This window comes from Saimiri boliviensis, chromosome 4, assembly GCF_048565385.1.
Source record: "Saimiri boliviensis isolate mSaiBol1 chromosome 4, mSaiBol1.pri, whole genome shotgun sequence".
Taxonomy (NCBI): Eukaryota; Metazoa; Chordata; class Mammalia; order Primates; family Cebidae; genus Saimiri; species Saimiri boliviensis.
In genome coordinates, this window is record NC_133452.1 from 144,604,041 (window position 1) to 144,622,346 (window position 18,306).

The following is an 18,306-nucleotide window of genomic DNA, read 5'->3' on the forward strand; positions in this document are numbered from 1 at the left end:
TAGATAACTTTGCCTCAAAGACAGATGTGAGCATACCTTAGGGCAGGCGTCCCCAAACTATGGCCCGCGGGCTGCATGCAGCCCCCTGAGGCCATTTATCTGGCCCTCCGCTGCACTTCAGGAAGGGGTACCTCTTTCATTGGTGGTCAGTGAGAGGAGCACAGTATGTGGCAGCCCTCCAACGGTCTGAGGGACAGTGAACTGGCCCCCTGTGTAAAAAGTCTGGGGATGCCTGCCTTAGGGGCAAGATCCTGGGTCTTCAGTGGGGCCCTGCTCATGGTGATTACTTGGCTGCCCAAAGTTTAGCATCTAGGAACTTGTCTGTCCAAACTTCTATAGTTTCTGACATGGACAGTCCCCTACGTGCTATCTCTACCACTTTAGCCACTTGAGCTCTTGAACGTCTCATTTCTGATCCTTGAACCCACGGTGGCCACACCCCCATTCTGACACCCTTTTCACCAATCTGAATTAGGGCATTCCGCCCCGTACTATCTTGGCCCTGTCACTCCTTGAGCCACCAGTAACTTTTAGTTTTGTATCCAGTTTCTTTCCAGCAGCCTCTATTAGTTCTTCTCTACAATACATACCAGAAGAAACAAATTCTCATTTCGGGAAATGCTCCAACTCAGACCCATTCCTGCGTTTCTGGCCTCGCCTCTTCTCTCTCTATACTTACCATCTCTCCATCCCAAGCCCATTGAAGGCTATGTTCGCGTTCTTCTCTCTAGGTTGTTACATGAGCTCTTCTTTGTTAAGTGGTCTCAAACTTACCTATTACTTACTCAAGATTCAATCCAAACCTTTCCTCCTTTATTCCTGGGAACATCATAGAAGACTTCTTCAGGCAACTTTTTGTCTTTATTCCTATGGTACTCCGAGCATAGCTCTATTATCTGGTTGTGGATTATCTGTTTAAATATCATGGTACTCCTCTGCTTTATGAACTCTTTCTGGGCAGGAACAATGGAATTTTCGTCTTTGAATCCCTGTGTTCTAAAACGATACCTGATGTATGCTCAGGTGGATAACTGGAAAAAAGGATGGATAGATGGCTGGAAGGCTAGATGGTTTCCCGGATGTAGGGGATGGTTGGATTGTAGAAAAGGTGAATGAATGGATGGTTGGGTTGGTTGACTATTAACTTTTTAACAACACTGGACAAATGTTCATAAACAATGACTTTCCCCCTGGGATTCTGTGACTTTTGATTGCCAATGTGTCTAGCACAAACTCCATTTCTCATGACATTTCTAATATAAATTTATACATATTTTTATTTGTTGTTATACTGCAGCTCTTCAAAGAATCCTGAAGTTGGTCTTAAGTTAGCATTGTTAAAACTCTGATGGAGCAACGAAAGACTTAAACAGTGTACAGCAAGAGATGATTCTGAAACCAGAGTTGTTTCACTGCCCACTCCCACCCCCAGCTTGATTTGCCGTGATGCATAGCTTCCTAGGCTCAATTACATTCTTAATTATGGAGATAACGATATTTACTTCTGTCTCACAAGGCTGCTGAGGTGAAATTATTTGGAAAAACTATCTATCATCTATCTGTCTATCTATCTATCTATCTATCTATCTATCTATCTATCTGTCTATCTATCTATCTATCTATCTATCTATCTATCTATCTGTCATCTCATATGTGTTGTTGTTAAGGTTTGTTTGAAATATCCCTCAGGAGAAACAAAAGAAATGAAAATATTTATGTTTCTTATGTTTCCCTTCTTTTGTCATTGAAGTTCTAAACATCAATAAGGATTTGTTTAAAAAGCCTTAAGGACTAGCACAGGCAGAGACTCAGGGAGAGTTAGAACTCATAGTCTCTGCTGCTACCTGAGACACACTGCTTGTTACCATTGCTAAATTATAATTTTTAGAGCCATAGCATTAATACATGTGTGAAATACCAGCTATCAGAGGGGATGGGCTGCTCTTAAGGGTAAGCACGACAAACACGTTCTGTCTTAGGTGCTAGTTTCAAATCAGTTGCTAATTGCTACCTGGATTTGGGAAAGATTCTGAGGTCTTATCTGAGCTACAATTGTTCATTGATGTCTGCCACGAATACAGGATCTCTTACACATGATTGTCATATATTTTTCATCCCTATTGTAAGATTGTAACAGTTGTTCATTATGCTAGGCCTCCATGCTGGCTATCCACTGATTCACCACAATGGTTCATGAGATTGTTCAGGAGAAAATATCTACAGAGGTTTTACAGTTTCTGGAAGCTTGTTTTTGAACTAAATATGCAACTTGATCCTTCAGTGAATGTAGCTAATAAAATGTAGAAAGAGAGAGGTGAAGAAAACTAACTGTGACATTAACACCTGTTAGAGTCCTTTTCTTCAGAGGATAAATGCTTGTTTTCCTATCCAGGGGGGGTTGTCTACTGTGGAGGAAGGATAGTTTCTCAATAAGTTGTGATTAGTAGTATATTATATTGAAAATTAAGAGCATTCACTTCTGTGCAGATGCAAATCTAATCAGATTAACTTTATTTTAAGCTTCTATGACATTCTAATTAGTAATAGTATACTAAGTTAAGCCAGTTTATCTAGCAAAATGTATTTCATTTTAAAATTGGGTATTGGGAGACTTGGCAAATGCTGTGAGATTACTTAGTAAAGTTAAGTATGATGTATCTATAGAGGAGACCAGCTCACCCTCATAGGTTAGTGCTGCAGGCTCAGAAACAGTCTCAAAGGCTTGGAAATGTGGTTATATAGACCAGAGCATTCTATTCTGATTTTGCTCCCAGTGTCTTACCACTGTTCATTTTTTTGCTAAGAATCACAGCCTGCTGACCTAACTCACACTCTAGATATGTCAGTGGGAAATTCTGACCATAAATCAGCTTTGCAAATAAATAGCATGTAGCCTTGTCTATAGTAGCCTTGGAGCATAATACAAATGATGTCAGCATCCTCTGTGGTTGGGTCAGAACTAGCACTGGCTATTTGCAAGGCTGAGTCCATGTTACCCTTCAGCACCTGAGTGCCAAGCTGAGGTCTCAACATGGGTGGTGTGAAGGACAAGAGATAATCGGTGGCTGCTGTCCTTCTACACATCTGGCCATTAGAACCGCCAGCTTCTCCAACTTGTTGGGCTTATTATATCTCTGAAAAGGAACCTGAAGCTGTGTCATTCTGCAAAGATGATTCCTGAGAGATAGGTGAAATATAATCACTAACTAAAGAGATAAATTCCTCACTTTACTTCCTAGAATTGCACCCCAGAAAGGATTAAAGTAAGGGATATTGGTTCCTGCTGATCAGGCCACAGCGTGACACCTTCTATAAAATGCACCATAAAACTACATTATTCAATAGACCTGAGCATTTCACCTGCTTTCCTATCTCCTTGTAGATGATTAAGTTTCTCACAAATGCAATTTGTTAATATGGGGCCACATCTTCTCACAAGGTAAATCTGTGAAATTTGGCAGGCGTTTGCTTGGCCGCAGGTGCAAGATGAAAGACCTTTTCCTGGCTTTGCCAAAAATAAAAATTATGTTGTGCTCCAGTCCTAGGAAAAATATTCTGACATGGAGGGTAGAACCTGACTCCAAGAAAGGGGAATAGAATTCCAGAGCCCAAATCATGTGCTATTATTCCTAAAAGGCTGAGTGGGGAATCTGAAGTCTTGTTTTAAATGAGGCCAGGTATTGAGCAAATCTCCCTGGTAAGAGAGTCTGCTGATATTTGGATCTGTAGCCATTTGTGATGATAAATGATGACTGTTACTCTTATGAGCTATGAGAGCTTAATTTCGAGCTTAATTAAAGGTAATGCTCAGCATTCTTTGGAAGGTGGAGTGATTAAAAACTAACTGCCATGCCAAATAGCCTGGGTTTTGAAAAGTATGTCTTTGAAATACATGAGATCCCCACTCCGGGGCCCTTCCATTCCTGTCTGGGTCTTCACACCTAAGCCAAAGCAAGAGCTGACTATTTTTGCATTTGAATTTCCTTAGCAAAGACTACAAGAGACCAAATTTCCTGGGTTCATCTCAGCGTCCTGTGCATTCACATGGAAGGTTGTCTTTGAATCTGCACGTCCAGCTCGCCATACACATGTCTCAGGGAATCACTGCTCATGCTGGCTATCAGCTTCCGAGGCCCAGAGACCCAGGGCCGGCACACTTCTTCCCACTGCACGGTGGAGTTGGGCAGGATTTCACTGAAAGGATGGAAAAGAGAGCAAAGGTTAGCAGATCCAGCTTCCCACCTGGATCAGGAAGCAGTGAAAACTCTAGACTGAGTCACTTGCTTTCTTTCTCTCATTTGGCAATTAGGGGACTGAAGACTCTGGCTGATTCAGCAAGTTACACCCCAAATAAGGACCCCACATGAGGCTCTGCAGAACCTGTCACTGACCTTCCCAGTGGAAGGGTCATGGTTCCTTCCACTGGGATGCATCCACCAGCCTCCCAGTGGCTATCAGGAGCCGGGCTGAGCCCCACCCAACCATTAATCAACTGAACCGTAGCTTGTCCCCAAGTCCTCCATGGTAGCTTTACCTATGTGACTGATCTTCTGAGCCTCAGCTCAGTTTTTGCCACGCGTTTCCTCCTGGGATTAGAGTCCTATCTAAATCCCCCAGCTGCTGTGGCTGAGGCCCTGACACTCGAATTAGCTTTTGCCAACTCCCTTGGGCTAGACCTTGTTCCCAGGCTCAGCATCTGAAACGCAGCCCTGCCTGCTGCCATGTGACTTTGAGTATCTTCATGTGCTGTAATTCACATTCTTATTTCAACCACCAAATTGGGTCCCTCCAACTATACAACTTTCTGCTAATCATTTGTTGCCAATGCCCTAATCTATCTCGCTAATGATATGGCCTTTAATGGTTCTGGTGTTCTCTTCCTGCCAGCTTCTGCCCTGAAGTCTTTCTGTGTGTCATGAACAAGTCCACTTCAGTGCAGACTGAGGATAATCAGGGTTGGGGAGATTTAGGGTTCTCTGGGGTGCTTCACATTCAGCCTCCCCTATAAACCTTGGGAGGAGATTATATTCAGATTTTATATGTATGACAGTTTCTAGAGACAGATAATATTCAGTACTTTTTTTTTTTGATTAAGAAAAATGGAAGTTTAACCAGTGAAGTCCCTTTTTCAACATCATAGTTGGTAAATGGGCAGAGAAAAAATTTGAACCCAGGTTTTCCTAAGTCCCATATTCCAACGCTTTCTGCTGCTATTCACTACATTTTATACAAGTGTACACCATATGTTCTATAAGAAAAGGCTTTTTCTAAGATACTTGCACACACACATCTACAGCAGCACAATGTGCAACTGCAAAAACATGGAACCAGCCCAAATGCTATCAATCAACAAGTGGATAAATAAATTGTGGTATGTATATACCATGGAATACTACTCAGTCATAAAAAGGAATGAAATAATGGAATTCACAGTGACCTGGATAAAACTGGAGACCATTATCCTAAGTGAAATAACTCAATGGAAAACCAAACATCCTACGTTCTCACTCATAAGTGGGAGCTGAGCTATGAGGATGAAAGGCATAAGAATGATACAATGGTCTTTGGGGACTCAGGGGAAAGGTGGGAGGTGGGTGAGGGATAAAAGACTACAAATTGGGTACCGTGTATACTGCTCGAGTGATGGGTGCACCAAAATTTCAGAAATCACTACTAAAGAACTTATTCATGTAGCCAAACACCACCTGTTCTTCAGACACTTATAAAAATAAAAAAAAAAGAGAAGCTTTTTTTCTGACCACTGTGCTTGCTTTTTCATAGGTTTTATTTCTCAAGCAGGACAGATGCCTTTTGGCTTAGTATTAAGAATGTCCTGCAAGTGTTTATGGAGGATTCTTGATCTCTGCTCTCTGAGCCTCAGGAAGAGCAGGTGCTGGGTGGCCTGGCACAGAGTTCTGGGCCAGCCCTTTTCAGAGAGAGTGGGAGGTGAACTGACCACCATGAGTGTTTTGAAAAGGGAATAAAACAGAATTGACTGTTTTCCTGGGATTGTTGAGGCACCAAATGTCAGCATCCGAAAGGAATTTAGAAATCACTTAATCTGTCTAATTTTACGGAGGAGACCACTGAGGTCTGAAGAAACCTACACCATCTCCAAGATCCCAGAACCTAATGGCTCAGGTAATAGAAAAGCTAGAGTTAGAGCCAGCTGCACATTGTTTCTCTAGATTCCTGCTAGTAGAATAGAGTTTATGCTATTCTAAATTTCATGAAAACCTGAACATCAGGAAGCAAAGTAAAGGACAATAAGAAGACCTGCCACATAGCAAAATATTGGCTGCTTCCCCTTGGTGATGACACAGCACGATCTGCTCTGTGTGTTTTGTACAATGTAGTGCATGACTTGCTCCAAATATGACTTGTTCAGATGTAAACCCAGTTGATTCTCAAAGATACTTTATGGTAACTAAAATTGGCAGGTACGGAATTTAAATTACAACGGGTTTGGGGACCTATAACCTCTGTAAATACTTAGCAGCCCTGGGTGCTCAGGAGTTACGAAAATGGAGATGTTGATATATATGCAACGAAGAATACCAAGGAAAAAAGGTTCTTGTTTATAGTATTTTATAGTATAGCTGCATCATAAACACTATGACACGTGAGGTTTATTTCATTGTTACATTGGCCTGTCAGAGCTATAGAGGAGGAAAGCCATATAGAGAGAAAGAGTTACAGAGAGAAATTGGAGTAAATGTATTTTAAAAAATCAGACATTGCTATCTAAATGATGTGTAACGACCAGCGTCTGTATAATGAAATATTGTCTACTGATTATAAGCTCCGTAGACTCTGGAGTCAGAATACTTGGGCTTAGGGGGAAAAAAAACCAAATTTGATTCTTTCACTTATTAGTTCCGTAATCTTAGCCAATTTATTATCCTTCCTTAAGCCTCAGTTTCTCATCTGCATAATAGGAATTATTCAATGCTTACTCCATAGAACTGCCGTGATAATTAAATAATCCGAGCAAAGAGCCCAGGGCAGGATCTCGTACAATATTAGCTGTTACCATCTTATTGTACCAGTTTCTTTCCTTGTTTACGTGACAAAGGAGTGTTATGCTGTTCCTTCATCTCTAATCCTCACCAAATGAATTTATCATGTGACAAAATTTTGCCAGATCAGTAGGTTGTGGTGACATCTAGGTGAAGGCAATCCCTGTGCTCTATCCAAATTTTAGGCTAAGTAGAAAGTGAAGAGAACATTACCCATGTGACTGGTTTACTCAGTTGCTGTAGATGAGCAAATCTGGTAACTGCAGCCTTAAAGCAGTGTTTCTGACATTAGTGAGTAGGCTGAAATCTGCGCCAAATGCCTTCCCCTACAATGATGTGTGGACTCAAAGGATGGGTGGGGTCTGCACCACAAACTATTGCTGAGTTTCAGTGATGCTTGTCTGAGCACACAAGAGATCTGTGGTTCTCAGTTCTCCCTGGAGGGCCTGTATCCAGAGGAATGAAATGGTACAAAGAAACGCTGAGGAAGAAAGGGGGATTAGCAGCGCAAGGTAATGGGTTGAATTTCTAATCCACCCAATAAGAAAGGCATTTTTATCCCCTAGATTATTGATAAGGAAAGTACATTTCAAAGACATCAAAGTGGCTTCTCCCAGATTGCACAACTGATAAATGGCCACGCCAGACAAGAATCCCACTGTCCATGCCGGCACCCACAACATGGAAGCTTATGAAGGGAACTGGGGCTGTGGGAGCAACTGAGGTCAGAAAAGGATGACAGAATGTCAAGGAAAGAAACATGTCGGAGGCCTGAAAACAATGCTTATGTTCAGAAAAGAGGCATGTGTTGTGCAAAGAAATTCTGTGGCCGGATCCACAGACCCTGAGAGAGTTCCCTGAGAGAGTGCTCAAGGGCTGGAGTAAGCCACTTCCTACCAGGCACCATGGGGTCATCTGGGAGCACCAAGGGAGTTTGGGCGACTCTGAGCTTTGGACTAGTGTGGCTGTGTGAGGAGTTGCAAGGAAGGGGAACTGTCAAGGGAAGCCAAAAGGGGCTCAAGGGCTTTGGCTACATGAGCCTGCATTTGCCCTTGGGGGTCTGGGTCCATATAGCGTCACTTCAAACAGAACTCAAGTGAGGGGGGAGATATGGGGCCATATACCTGTATGTGACCTGCCCTATGTAAAGTTAGAACCCCAAGATTTCCTCAAACATCGGCAAAACAATGTGTATTCCAGCTGGCTGTGGGTGTATGTCCTTTGGGATAAAAAGGGAAAAGCCCCCAAATCTCAGAAATTCAGACAAATCTCAGAAGTCCATTCTCTGTCATATCTGTGGTTAGTGAATTGGAAAAGGCATCTGTGGCCTTGGGGAGCTCTATCTATGATGCTGTTTCAAGCACTGACTTTGACACTGATAATCTAAACTGTTTAATTAATTTAGTATTTGCTAATGCTTTTCTTAATTTTTGTTCTTTATAAATGTGGCTACAAAATTATTTTAATCAGTTATGTGAAAGCCCAACTATGTAAAAAATGCATATGTATATGACCTATATATGTGAATATTTTGTCTAACCCAGTGAATTGATTTTATGATTCAAGGTTTGGAAAACATTGACCTCATCATTGTTTTCCTCAATTGTAAACGGTAGACACTGAGGAATATTGAATGGAGCGAGGAGAGGTTAGGGTGTGTTAACATTTGTACCATACTTAGAAACAAGGTAAGATATGGTAAGTGCCAAGTAGTGTTAGAAATTTTCTCCTCCTCCTCTTCCTCCTCTTCATCCTTCTTCTTTTTCCTCTACTTGAACTCTTTGCAAAATAATTTAGAAAAGTGTCTCCTGCCTGTATGCAGAGAGAAAATTCTCTGTCCTTAATTCACAATCCTCAATTCAATACCAATATAGGTTTGGGATATTTATTTCTCAAAGCTGTGCTATTGTTACCTGTATCCATTCATACTCTCTCCTCTGGTTTCCCCAAGTGACCAATCAGAAGCACTTTGTGAAAGTGCATGGCCCTGGTTGAGGACCCAACCTGAGACCATGTACTGTACATAACCACCTCAAATAGAAGCTAAATCTTCAGCTCCCCCTTATAATTTGCTCTTACTCATAAAACCATTTGGCATAATGATGTGCACATGTGAAACACTCATACATGAAGATACATATGCATGCTATTTTACATACAGATAAATTCGTAACAGAAAGAAAGTCATTTTGGTAAGTGGAGCAATGTTGGAGTAATCCTATTTTCTGGGAATGGATGCTATGATAAATGATTCTCAGTAATGTGCTGAGCCGTCAGGAGATACCAGCCATTTATCATCTTGAATGCACGAAGGCAAATGGGATTATTATTACAATAAACTGCAGCTACCTATGGTTTGTCCTCTGTGTGTCTAGCCCTCAGCTTCTGTCTTATTTGAGAAACTTATAATTTAAGCCCAAATCACAAAGTGGGGGAATTTTTCTCTTGAAATAACTTATCGAATTGGATTATTTTCTAAAGAGCAAAATAAATCTAGAAGGTAAATTATTTGATGCTCTGGAGGCATCAAGTGCAGAAAGCTGGGAGTCTGTGGAGGTGAAACCTCTGCACATCTGAGATAGGCAGGAGGTGGTGCAGAAAGAGCAGGAAGGTAAACCATTTCAGAGTAGAGTTGGCTCACAGTGAGTGAGGGGTGAGTACAGCACCGCCTTCTTTGTTTCTGGCTCCAATTCCCTTCTTACCAGCTCCCCACCTTCCAGGCCCTCTGCTTTGGGCTCAAGAACCCCTGCCATCTAGATACCACATCTGTCAGGGGGTGGGGTGAATGAGTGGGGTTGGTGATTCCTCGACTATTTAGGAGCTGTATGATAGAAAGAAACAGTCTTGTAAAAGATTTTGGTTCTGTGGAATTTCACTTTCTAGGCCTCCAAGTTGTTACATGGATCTGGCACTCCTAGATCAGATCTTGGCAACATAGGGCACAGTGGAGTGTTTCTAATTATCTGACCATATGGAAGTGGGCACTGACTGGCTCAGGTCTTGGTTGTGAAGGTGTGTGCTGGAGTGAGGAGTAAACAGAGAAAGCAGCTCTTGCTCCAAGTTGTAAGCCCAGCATAGATAACAAGTGTTTTCTTTGTCATGATTTTTAGCCCAATTTTTGACAGTCTCTGAGAAATAAAGCTTCTCTTGCCTGGGAGACATTCTACCCTGAATCTAGGTTTCTGTAACTATTCAGACATAAAAAGGAATGAAATCATGCCATTTGTAACAACAGAAATTAGACCTGGAGGAAGGGCATCATGGTAAGTGAAATAAACCAGACATGGAAAGACAAATAATGTATGATTTCACTCACATGTAGACACTAAAAAATTTTTTTTAAGTTGATATCATAGAAGCAAAGAGTAGAACAGTGTGGTTACCAGAGACTGGGGAGGGGAACATGGAGGAAAAGATGGGAAGAGGTTGGCCAATGAGAATGAAATGACAAACAGGAGGAAAAGGTTCTGGGGTTCTCTTGTGTGATAAAGCAGCTATGGTTAACAGTAGGTATTGTATATTACAAAAAGCTAGAAGGCAGGCTTTTGGGAGTTCTCACCACAAAGAAATGATAAATGCGTGAGGTGATGAGTACACTAAATACCTGACTTATTAATCATTATACAATATATATTATGTACTGAAATATCAAATTGTACCAGATAGATATGTGCAATTCCAATGTGTCAATTAAAAAAAAATTAAAAAGAGAGATTAACAACTTTTATGGACTGAATGCTTGTGCTCCTCACAAATTCATTTGTTGACATCGAAACCCTGGTGTGAAACCATTTAGAGATGGAGCTTTGCGGAGGTGATTAAATTAGATTAGATCATGTGGGTGGGGCTCATGACGGGATTACGGCTCTTCTAAGAAGAGGTGCCAGAGAGCTTGCCCTCCCTCTCTCTGTCCCCATGTGAGGACACAATGAGAAGACAGCCATCTGCAAGCTAGGAAGACAGCCCTCATCAGAAACCAAATTGGCTGGCACCTTGTTCTTGGACTTCCCAGGATCCAGAAGTGTGAGATATAAATGTTTGTGGTATCAGCCACCCAGTCTACGGTATTTCTGTTACAGCAGCTCAAACTGACTAAGACCAGCTAACTGTCTGTCTGTCTACTTGTCTGCCTAGACTTAGGTGCTGTTGTAGTAACTGCTAATAGTACCTTAAGCCAGTGTGTGGGCAGGACACCTGTGTCCGTGTAGGGACTGGCTTTGTTCAGCCTTTCTCCCCATCCACTCCACTTTGCTCTACCCCAATGTCAGATATAAAGAATAAACAAAGCATCTGAAGATTTAACCTACTTTGAGCCTGAGGCCTCCCACATGGTGGGTCATAGCACTGTATGATAATTCATCTTTTGTCTAAGACATGGAGTGTCCTTTTTCATGTGTTGGCCTTAACTAAGGTGAGACACCTTAGTGTCTCACCTGGGGACAGCCAAGGTGTAAAGATAGAGGAAGTGCTAGTACACTCATATGAAGCTTGTGGGGTTACTGTCTTGGAAAGAAAAAATTGGATACAGCAGGGGGCTGTTTGGAAGAGGAAATGTGTTTCACTTTGCCTGAACGATTCTTGCAACTGATTCGAGTGGGAAGGTGCAAGAACGGGTGAGCAAGACTGTCGTTTCTGACGAAAGCAGGAGTATGGCTACTGACCTCTCCATCTAGCTGGGGTTGATTATTAATTTACTTTCTTTTTTTTTTCGTGCAACTTTCCTATTAGCACAGGAAGGTTGTTATGTTTTGTGCTTGCGTTGTTTCAAAAGCACTCAGATTATTTTCTCTGTTGTTTATTGCATCCACAATAAGGCATCTCTTAAATGATGAGAAGCAGAAGCTATGAGCATTGTCATTTGAAAGAAATGCAGAGAGCCCTTCATGGGTAATAAAGGTGTCCCAGAGGGGACAAGTGAGGGGACAATTTATTCCACACATTCCAGAGTGGGGTCGCTTCCATAAAGGGTGTCAGGAAAATTCTTAACATATCTAGTCATGAGGCAGTTTCCAGAGTCCTTTACCTCCCTTTCTATGCTTTAGAAGGTCACCCCACAGGAAATGTGCTAGATTGATTGATGCTGACAAGGACTTATTTGTGGTAGAAATGAAAGTAATAAACCTCAAAGATTGGGATCCATTCTGGTGTCACACTTTAAGAGGAGTAGTGACAAATTGGAATGTGTGTGGAAGAGAGAGATAGCTGAAACCATGTTAGAGGAGAGAGAAATAAAGTTGGGGCAGATATTTAGCCCCACGTAGAAAAGATTCAAGGAAGATGAGACAGCTATTTGTAAACATCTGCAAACCATAAGATGGAAGAGAGATGGGCCTTAATTTATGTCAGTCCAGATGGCAGAATTAGGATCATTAGTAGCATCAAATGGTAGAAAAACGTTTCCTTACCATTAGAGCTACCTGATCATGGAATGGGTTATCTTGTAGGGTCACACTGTTTGTTAGTAGAAGTCACAGAAACTGAGACCTGTCAAGCACAATTTGAAGGGGTTTGTTTGTGGAAGAGGCTGAACTTCATTCATATCGTTACCAAGCCTGGGGTCGTCTTTGGTCCCCTGAATGGGAAACCATCTAGAACTCTTTAGGTTCAACTAAAAACAACAACAACAACAACAACAACAACAACAACTGAATTCAACAGTTGTAGACACTGAGTGGGTCGGTAAAATGTGTGAGGTGAGGCTGAAGACAAACGACCCACGAAAAGGGGCACGTCTCAGTATAGTATCTGACACATGTTAGGACCTCAATAAAGATGAGAAGAATCCATACATGAGTAGGTAGTATGGCAAGACAGTTCAAACTTGGGTTGTGGAATTCGCCAGCCTGAGTCTAAATCTTGGCTCTGCTTTCATAAACTCTGTAACTTAAGCGCCAGTCAACCTCTCAAAGCCTCAAATTCCTCAGCTACAGAAAGGAGATAATAGCGGTATCTATATCATTAGGGTGGCTTTAAGGATTGAATAATGGAAGTGCAGTTCAAACCAGTCCTAGTTTTTCTCCATGCCCCACAGAAACGGTCAGCAAGGAGGAGGCAGCTTCCCAGACATTTTTATTGGGGAGCAGATCTATGCTTGGAAAAGACACACACAGAGAAAGCTTCCCACAGCTCTGCACTGCCTGCCCGCTCTCCCCAACCCAGGGCTTACCGGAACATCTTCCTCACTGGTCTTGTTATTCCAGGACCATCCAGGTGTATCCAGACGTTTTGCAGGGTTGTTTTTAAAGGATTAGTAAACTCAACTGTCACAATCATGTCAGAACCAACTACCTGAGCGCCACGGACCTAAGAGAGAGAATGCAGTTCATTAGCAGCAAATAAAACCTCATTCCGCTCTCTTGTTGCCTGAACCATCTTCACTTTTGCTAGAGTTTTACAATACAGTTATTTTTTTTTGGCAATGGAACCAGTGTGATGAGGATAGTTTATTGCTTTGACTGGGGGATACCTATCAAGAAAGAGATGGAAATTTACTAATTAGAATCGTACTCTTTTCCTCATTATAAAATGAGCTTAATTAGAGCTCAGGTCAATAGCGGTGGCCACTGGCTGCTCTTAGTCAGCAGGAGGGGGAAGTGCATTTGGTGTGGCAACACGTTTCTGCAGTGAGGGCGGCCAAGTGAACTTTGCTTCTGGATAGGCATCAAGTTTCCTGCCAGGACATAGGGGATTCCTGAGATCAAGAGGTAGAAAATGCTTCAGGGCACTTTCTACTTCTCTCACTTTTAGACACATTAAGAAGAAATATGCCAAGCATGTTTCTTCTCACTTTTAGACACATTAAGAAGAAATATACCAAGCATGGAGTCCTTACTGTTGAACATAAAGAAGAGGAGCCTGGATGGTAAAATAAGGAAAGCGGATTTTTCTTCTGCAACCACAGTATCTTGAGTCCAGGAGAACAGAAGGTTATTTGTTGGCGAGTTTATCTATAATGACTCTCAGAAGTATCAGGTATTTGGAAGAACACCACAGGAGACAGTCAGAGCTCAGTGCCAGCTTCAACACTTAATAACAGCGAGGCCTCAGGTGACTTAGGCTTTCTGAGACTCAGTTTTTCTTGTCTTTAAAATGGATTGACACTTTTATGGGGCGATCTATGTAGAATGCTCTTATAATTACTATACCTTAAGCTGTGTTTACTGTATGCCGCATATTTTAGAACCATATGCTTTTCCAACATAATTGCAAAGTGCTGCAAAATGCCAGGTGGCTATAAGACTTATTTGTTTGTTTAGGAGCTAGGTATGCCAAATGAACGGATCTGTATAAGCTCTAAGTAACTTGGGAATAAGATAAGAATAATAGTTCTTCCCTTGCAAGAAAGGTTTGGAATGAGATATGCTCATAAGACAGCTAATACATTGCAAGGCACATGACAAAGACTCAATGCATTACAGCTGATACTTTTTAGAGTAGTGAAGCTCTGATTGGTTTGTCTTATTCACCTTATGTTTTAGCCCACTTTAACTCCAATACCTAGTACTTCAATACCAATGCCCAATAAATATTTATTAAATTAAGTCAGTGGCTCAAAAATGGAATTTACTGGATGTCTGGATTTTCTGTTTAACAACCCAGGCATTACTATACCATGTTTCTTTAGCCACTATATTATATAAGAGAAAACATATGGAAATGAGCCCTTTTTAAGAATGGATGTAAAGAGAAAGGACATTGCTCAGAGGAGAGGACCCTCAATTACTGACTCTACAGTCAAGAATAAAATCTTTTTGATCTGATCATTACACACTGTATGCATACATAGAAAAGTCACATATACCCCATACAAATGTATTATTATTATAGATCAATTAAAAGAAGAATACAATCTTATGGCTCTACTCATCAAGCTATGCTTTGTGACTAAAATTATGGCTATGGGATTTCTTAAGTCTATAAGAGAAATGAAACTTTCAGCCAATTCCCCAAGTTTGTTCCATTTAAATCCTCATATCCTGGAGGGCAGTGATGGAGAGCTGGGTTCAGGGGAACTAGGAGAGGGGCAGACAATGGTCATGGCAGCAACAACAGCAGGTGCACCTCAACAGCATGAATCGTGTGCCAGGCAAGGAGTCCAGCACTTTAACCAGCAGTTCTCAACCTGGTAATGAGTAGATCCTGTAATTCATTTATTTGAAGTACCCCTGTTGCTTACAAAGAACCAGCCTCAGCTGACAACCATAATTTGCATACATTCTCACAGAAGCCTCACAACACGAGAGCTATATTTGCATTAGCTTGATCATACTATAATAATAGTTATTTCCTTAAGAAGAAGAAGATTTTTCTGGGGCAGGATTGGTGCCAGGCATCGCAAGAGAATTTGAAGCTGCTAAATGACCAAGCTGAGATTCAAGTTCAAGTCTGTCTAACTGGAGTTCTTGGGCGCTAAGATGTAGTCCTACGCTGAGGTCAGAGGAGCTGGAAAAAACCAACTCAGCAATAACAAAACAACCAAAACTGTTTTGTACTGAGGTCCAAAATGCCAGACAGGAAGTAAGGGAGATTTTCAAACCAGTGGAAGCAGTGTTGGATTTGAAGTCCAGCAACAAGACGAGAATAAATAAGGTCCCACGGGGAGGAGACTGGTTAAACAATTGACAAACTGGAACATGAACTGGAAGTTACTTTTATGGCTGGCTGGTAAGTGGGGTGCGGAGGGATTAGCCTGGTTTGAAGACCGTGGCAAAAACAGTAGTCATGCTGTAGACCAGGGCTTCTCAACCTCGGCACTAAGGACATTTTGGGATGGATGAATCTTTGTTGCAGGACTGTCCTGTGCAACGTGGGATGTTTAGCAACATCCCTGGTCTCTGCCCACTGCCTGCTAAGAGCAGCCCTGCACCCCAGCCATCAACAGCCAAAAATGTCTCCAGTAATTGCCAAATATTCCTAAGGAAACAAAATTGCCCTCCAGCTGGAGACAACTGGTACAGAGAAAACGTGTGGAAGACAAACTGAATTTTTCCCTTTTTTCCCAGATGCCCTGCCTCAGTCCATTCAGATATTGAGGGTGCAGAAATACATCAGAATACTTTACGTCGTGTCCTTAATTTAATTCTCAAGGGTGTTATATTTTAATTTAATTAATTCTCAAGGGTGATATATTTTTTTCTGCATTAAGAAAAATGTCCTGTATTGAGAAAAAAATCTTTGAATTAAAAAAATACAAAATGAAGATGTCACTTACAAAAGTTCTCTACGTTGGAGAAAATGGAGCTGCTACAGAGACATTATTGGCAAAAGTGTTTGCTATAATCACTTTATTCTTTCTGGAAAAAGTATTTTGGAGCCATCTGTCTTCTCCATGGTATGCTATATAAGGATGGGCATAAGCCCCTTAAAAAGTAAATCTGATAGTAGCTACTGACCCTTCCTCCACACAGACATACACAGTGACAAATACAAGATATATACAATATAGAGATGTATTTTTAGGGGATGAACTATAGACCTACAAAGTCTATACATGGTTTTCTAGGGGCCCATGAAACCTGGATTAAGAACCCTTTCCATATCAGTAGGCTGGCTCTACATGAAGCCTCCTATGCTGTGGAAAGTGAAATACACCCTTCCAGGTCACTGGTGACAGTGATAGGGAACGTTTAGTGTTTGAGAAGCTGGCCCATGCACTGGATCTTCCTAAATAGGCTTCAGGTCTGAATATGATCAGAGAATTAAACCTTCTCAGGTCATTTAATACGTCATGCCTAATCAGTTTGCTTCCAGTATTGTCTCTGTAATTAGATGCTGGTATGGGTGTATCAATTCTGCCTAGATTTCCCTGAAGCTGGAGTGGGGAACGGGGAGAACCCTGGGGAGTGGTGAGAGGAGAAGCCCTCCTCTGGCTGTAGTGTGCTCCTTTTGCAATTAACAAAGACTGGTGTCCCTTTACCGACATTTGTCTCCTACACTGAGAATATGAACTTCCTGTCCCTGCCTACTGATGATAATGAACCTTAGACACTCAAACCCACTAAATATAAAAGGCTGCCCAATGCTCAACATCACTGTGTTCTGCTTGGGAAATGTAACTGGAGGTGTCTCCCTCTCCTTGCTCCGTTTGAGGAAAATGCTGCCCACACATAGTGTTTTCATGTTGTGTTGATTTCAGTGATGCACCATGCTATGGTACCTATAAAATGCTGAGAACAATGAGTATTTGTGGAGAAAATGTCTGTTTGCATCACATTATTTAGGAATCTGCAAAGCTCCCTTTTCTTTATTGCTGAAAACATAATTCCATATCTGCATAGTCATATTTTTCATTTTCTTGCTCTCATAAAACCTTAAATAAAGGAAGCCTTCAGGCAATTTAAAGAAGGTTAGTTCAAGAAGAAACTTTTATGTGTATTCACTTTAGAGAAGAGTATTCATTACTTGGGCCAGAGGAAAGAATAAAGCATATGTCTTACTTGGTGACATCGAATGCTTTTGCATATACTTGATGGCCTTAAGTTTTTCTCAATATTCCATTTAAAATATCTCTGTTTAAAAAAAAATCAACCTGTAATATGATGCTTTTCCAAGTTATGTATCACTTACTGATATTGACACACTGCATTTCCATTCTTTATTCTGTTTTATGACTCTGATTCTTTGGTAAACAGGAAAATTACTAACACGCACATACTCTCTTTCTCTTATATAAACTTTTTGGGAAGAAATTACTTTTTTAGAAATCACAAGGTATCTTCCACTAAACATATGCTTTAAAAATACATAATTGTGGCTGGGTGCAATGGCTCACGCCTGTAATCCCAGCACTTTGGGAGGCCAAGGTAGGTGGATCACGAGGTCAGGAGTTTGAGACCAGCCTGACCAATATGATGAAACCCCGTCTCTACTAAAAATATAAAAATCAGCTGAGCGTGGTGGCGTGCACCTGTAGTCCCAGCTACTTGGGAGGCTGAGGTAGAAGAACTGCTTAAACCTGGATGGCAAAAAGTACAAAAAAAGTACAAAAAAAGTGAGCCGAGATTGCACCACTGCACTCCAGCCTGGGCCACAGAGCGAGACTCCATCTCTCTCTCTCTCTCTCTCTCTCTCTCTCTCTCTCACACACACACACACACACACACACACAAATACATAACTGTATTCAAAATGGAAACTGAAATGAAGGAAAAAGTTTGAGAAAGAGTAACAATAAATGAAGTTGGCAATTTGGTATACAGGATTTATTAGTGTACCTAACAGCCCTTATTTCAAGTTCTTTCAATCACGTATTGCACATATTACTGGAAACTGAATTTCTTCCCTCCCC

The 18,306-nt window shown here is 41.4% G+C and overlaps 1 protein-coding gene across 2 annotated transcripts in view; it reads right to left on the reverse strand.

Moving 5' to 3' along the window:
• Window positions 1-784: 784 nt before the first annotated feature.
• F13A1 (coagulation factor XIII A chain) overlaps window positions 785-18,306 on the reverse strand; it is a 173,931-nt gene continuing 156,409 nt past the window's right edge. The window contains exons 14-15 of one of the 2 annotated variants that reach the window (XM_010338078.3): window positions 13,186-13,322; window positions 785-4,194 (exon numbers count right to left, since the gene is read on the reverse strand). In XM_010338078.3, coding sequence (XP_010336380.1) covers window positions 4,041-4,194; window positions 13,186-13,322 — 291 coding nt within the window. In that variant the 3' untranslated portion in view covers window positions 785-4,040. The remainder of the gene's footprint in view (window positions 4,195-13,185; window positions 13,323-18,306) is intronic. The other variant, XM_010338077.3, reaches the window with a different exon arrangement.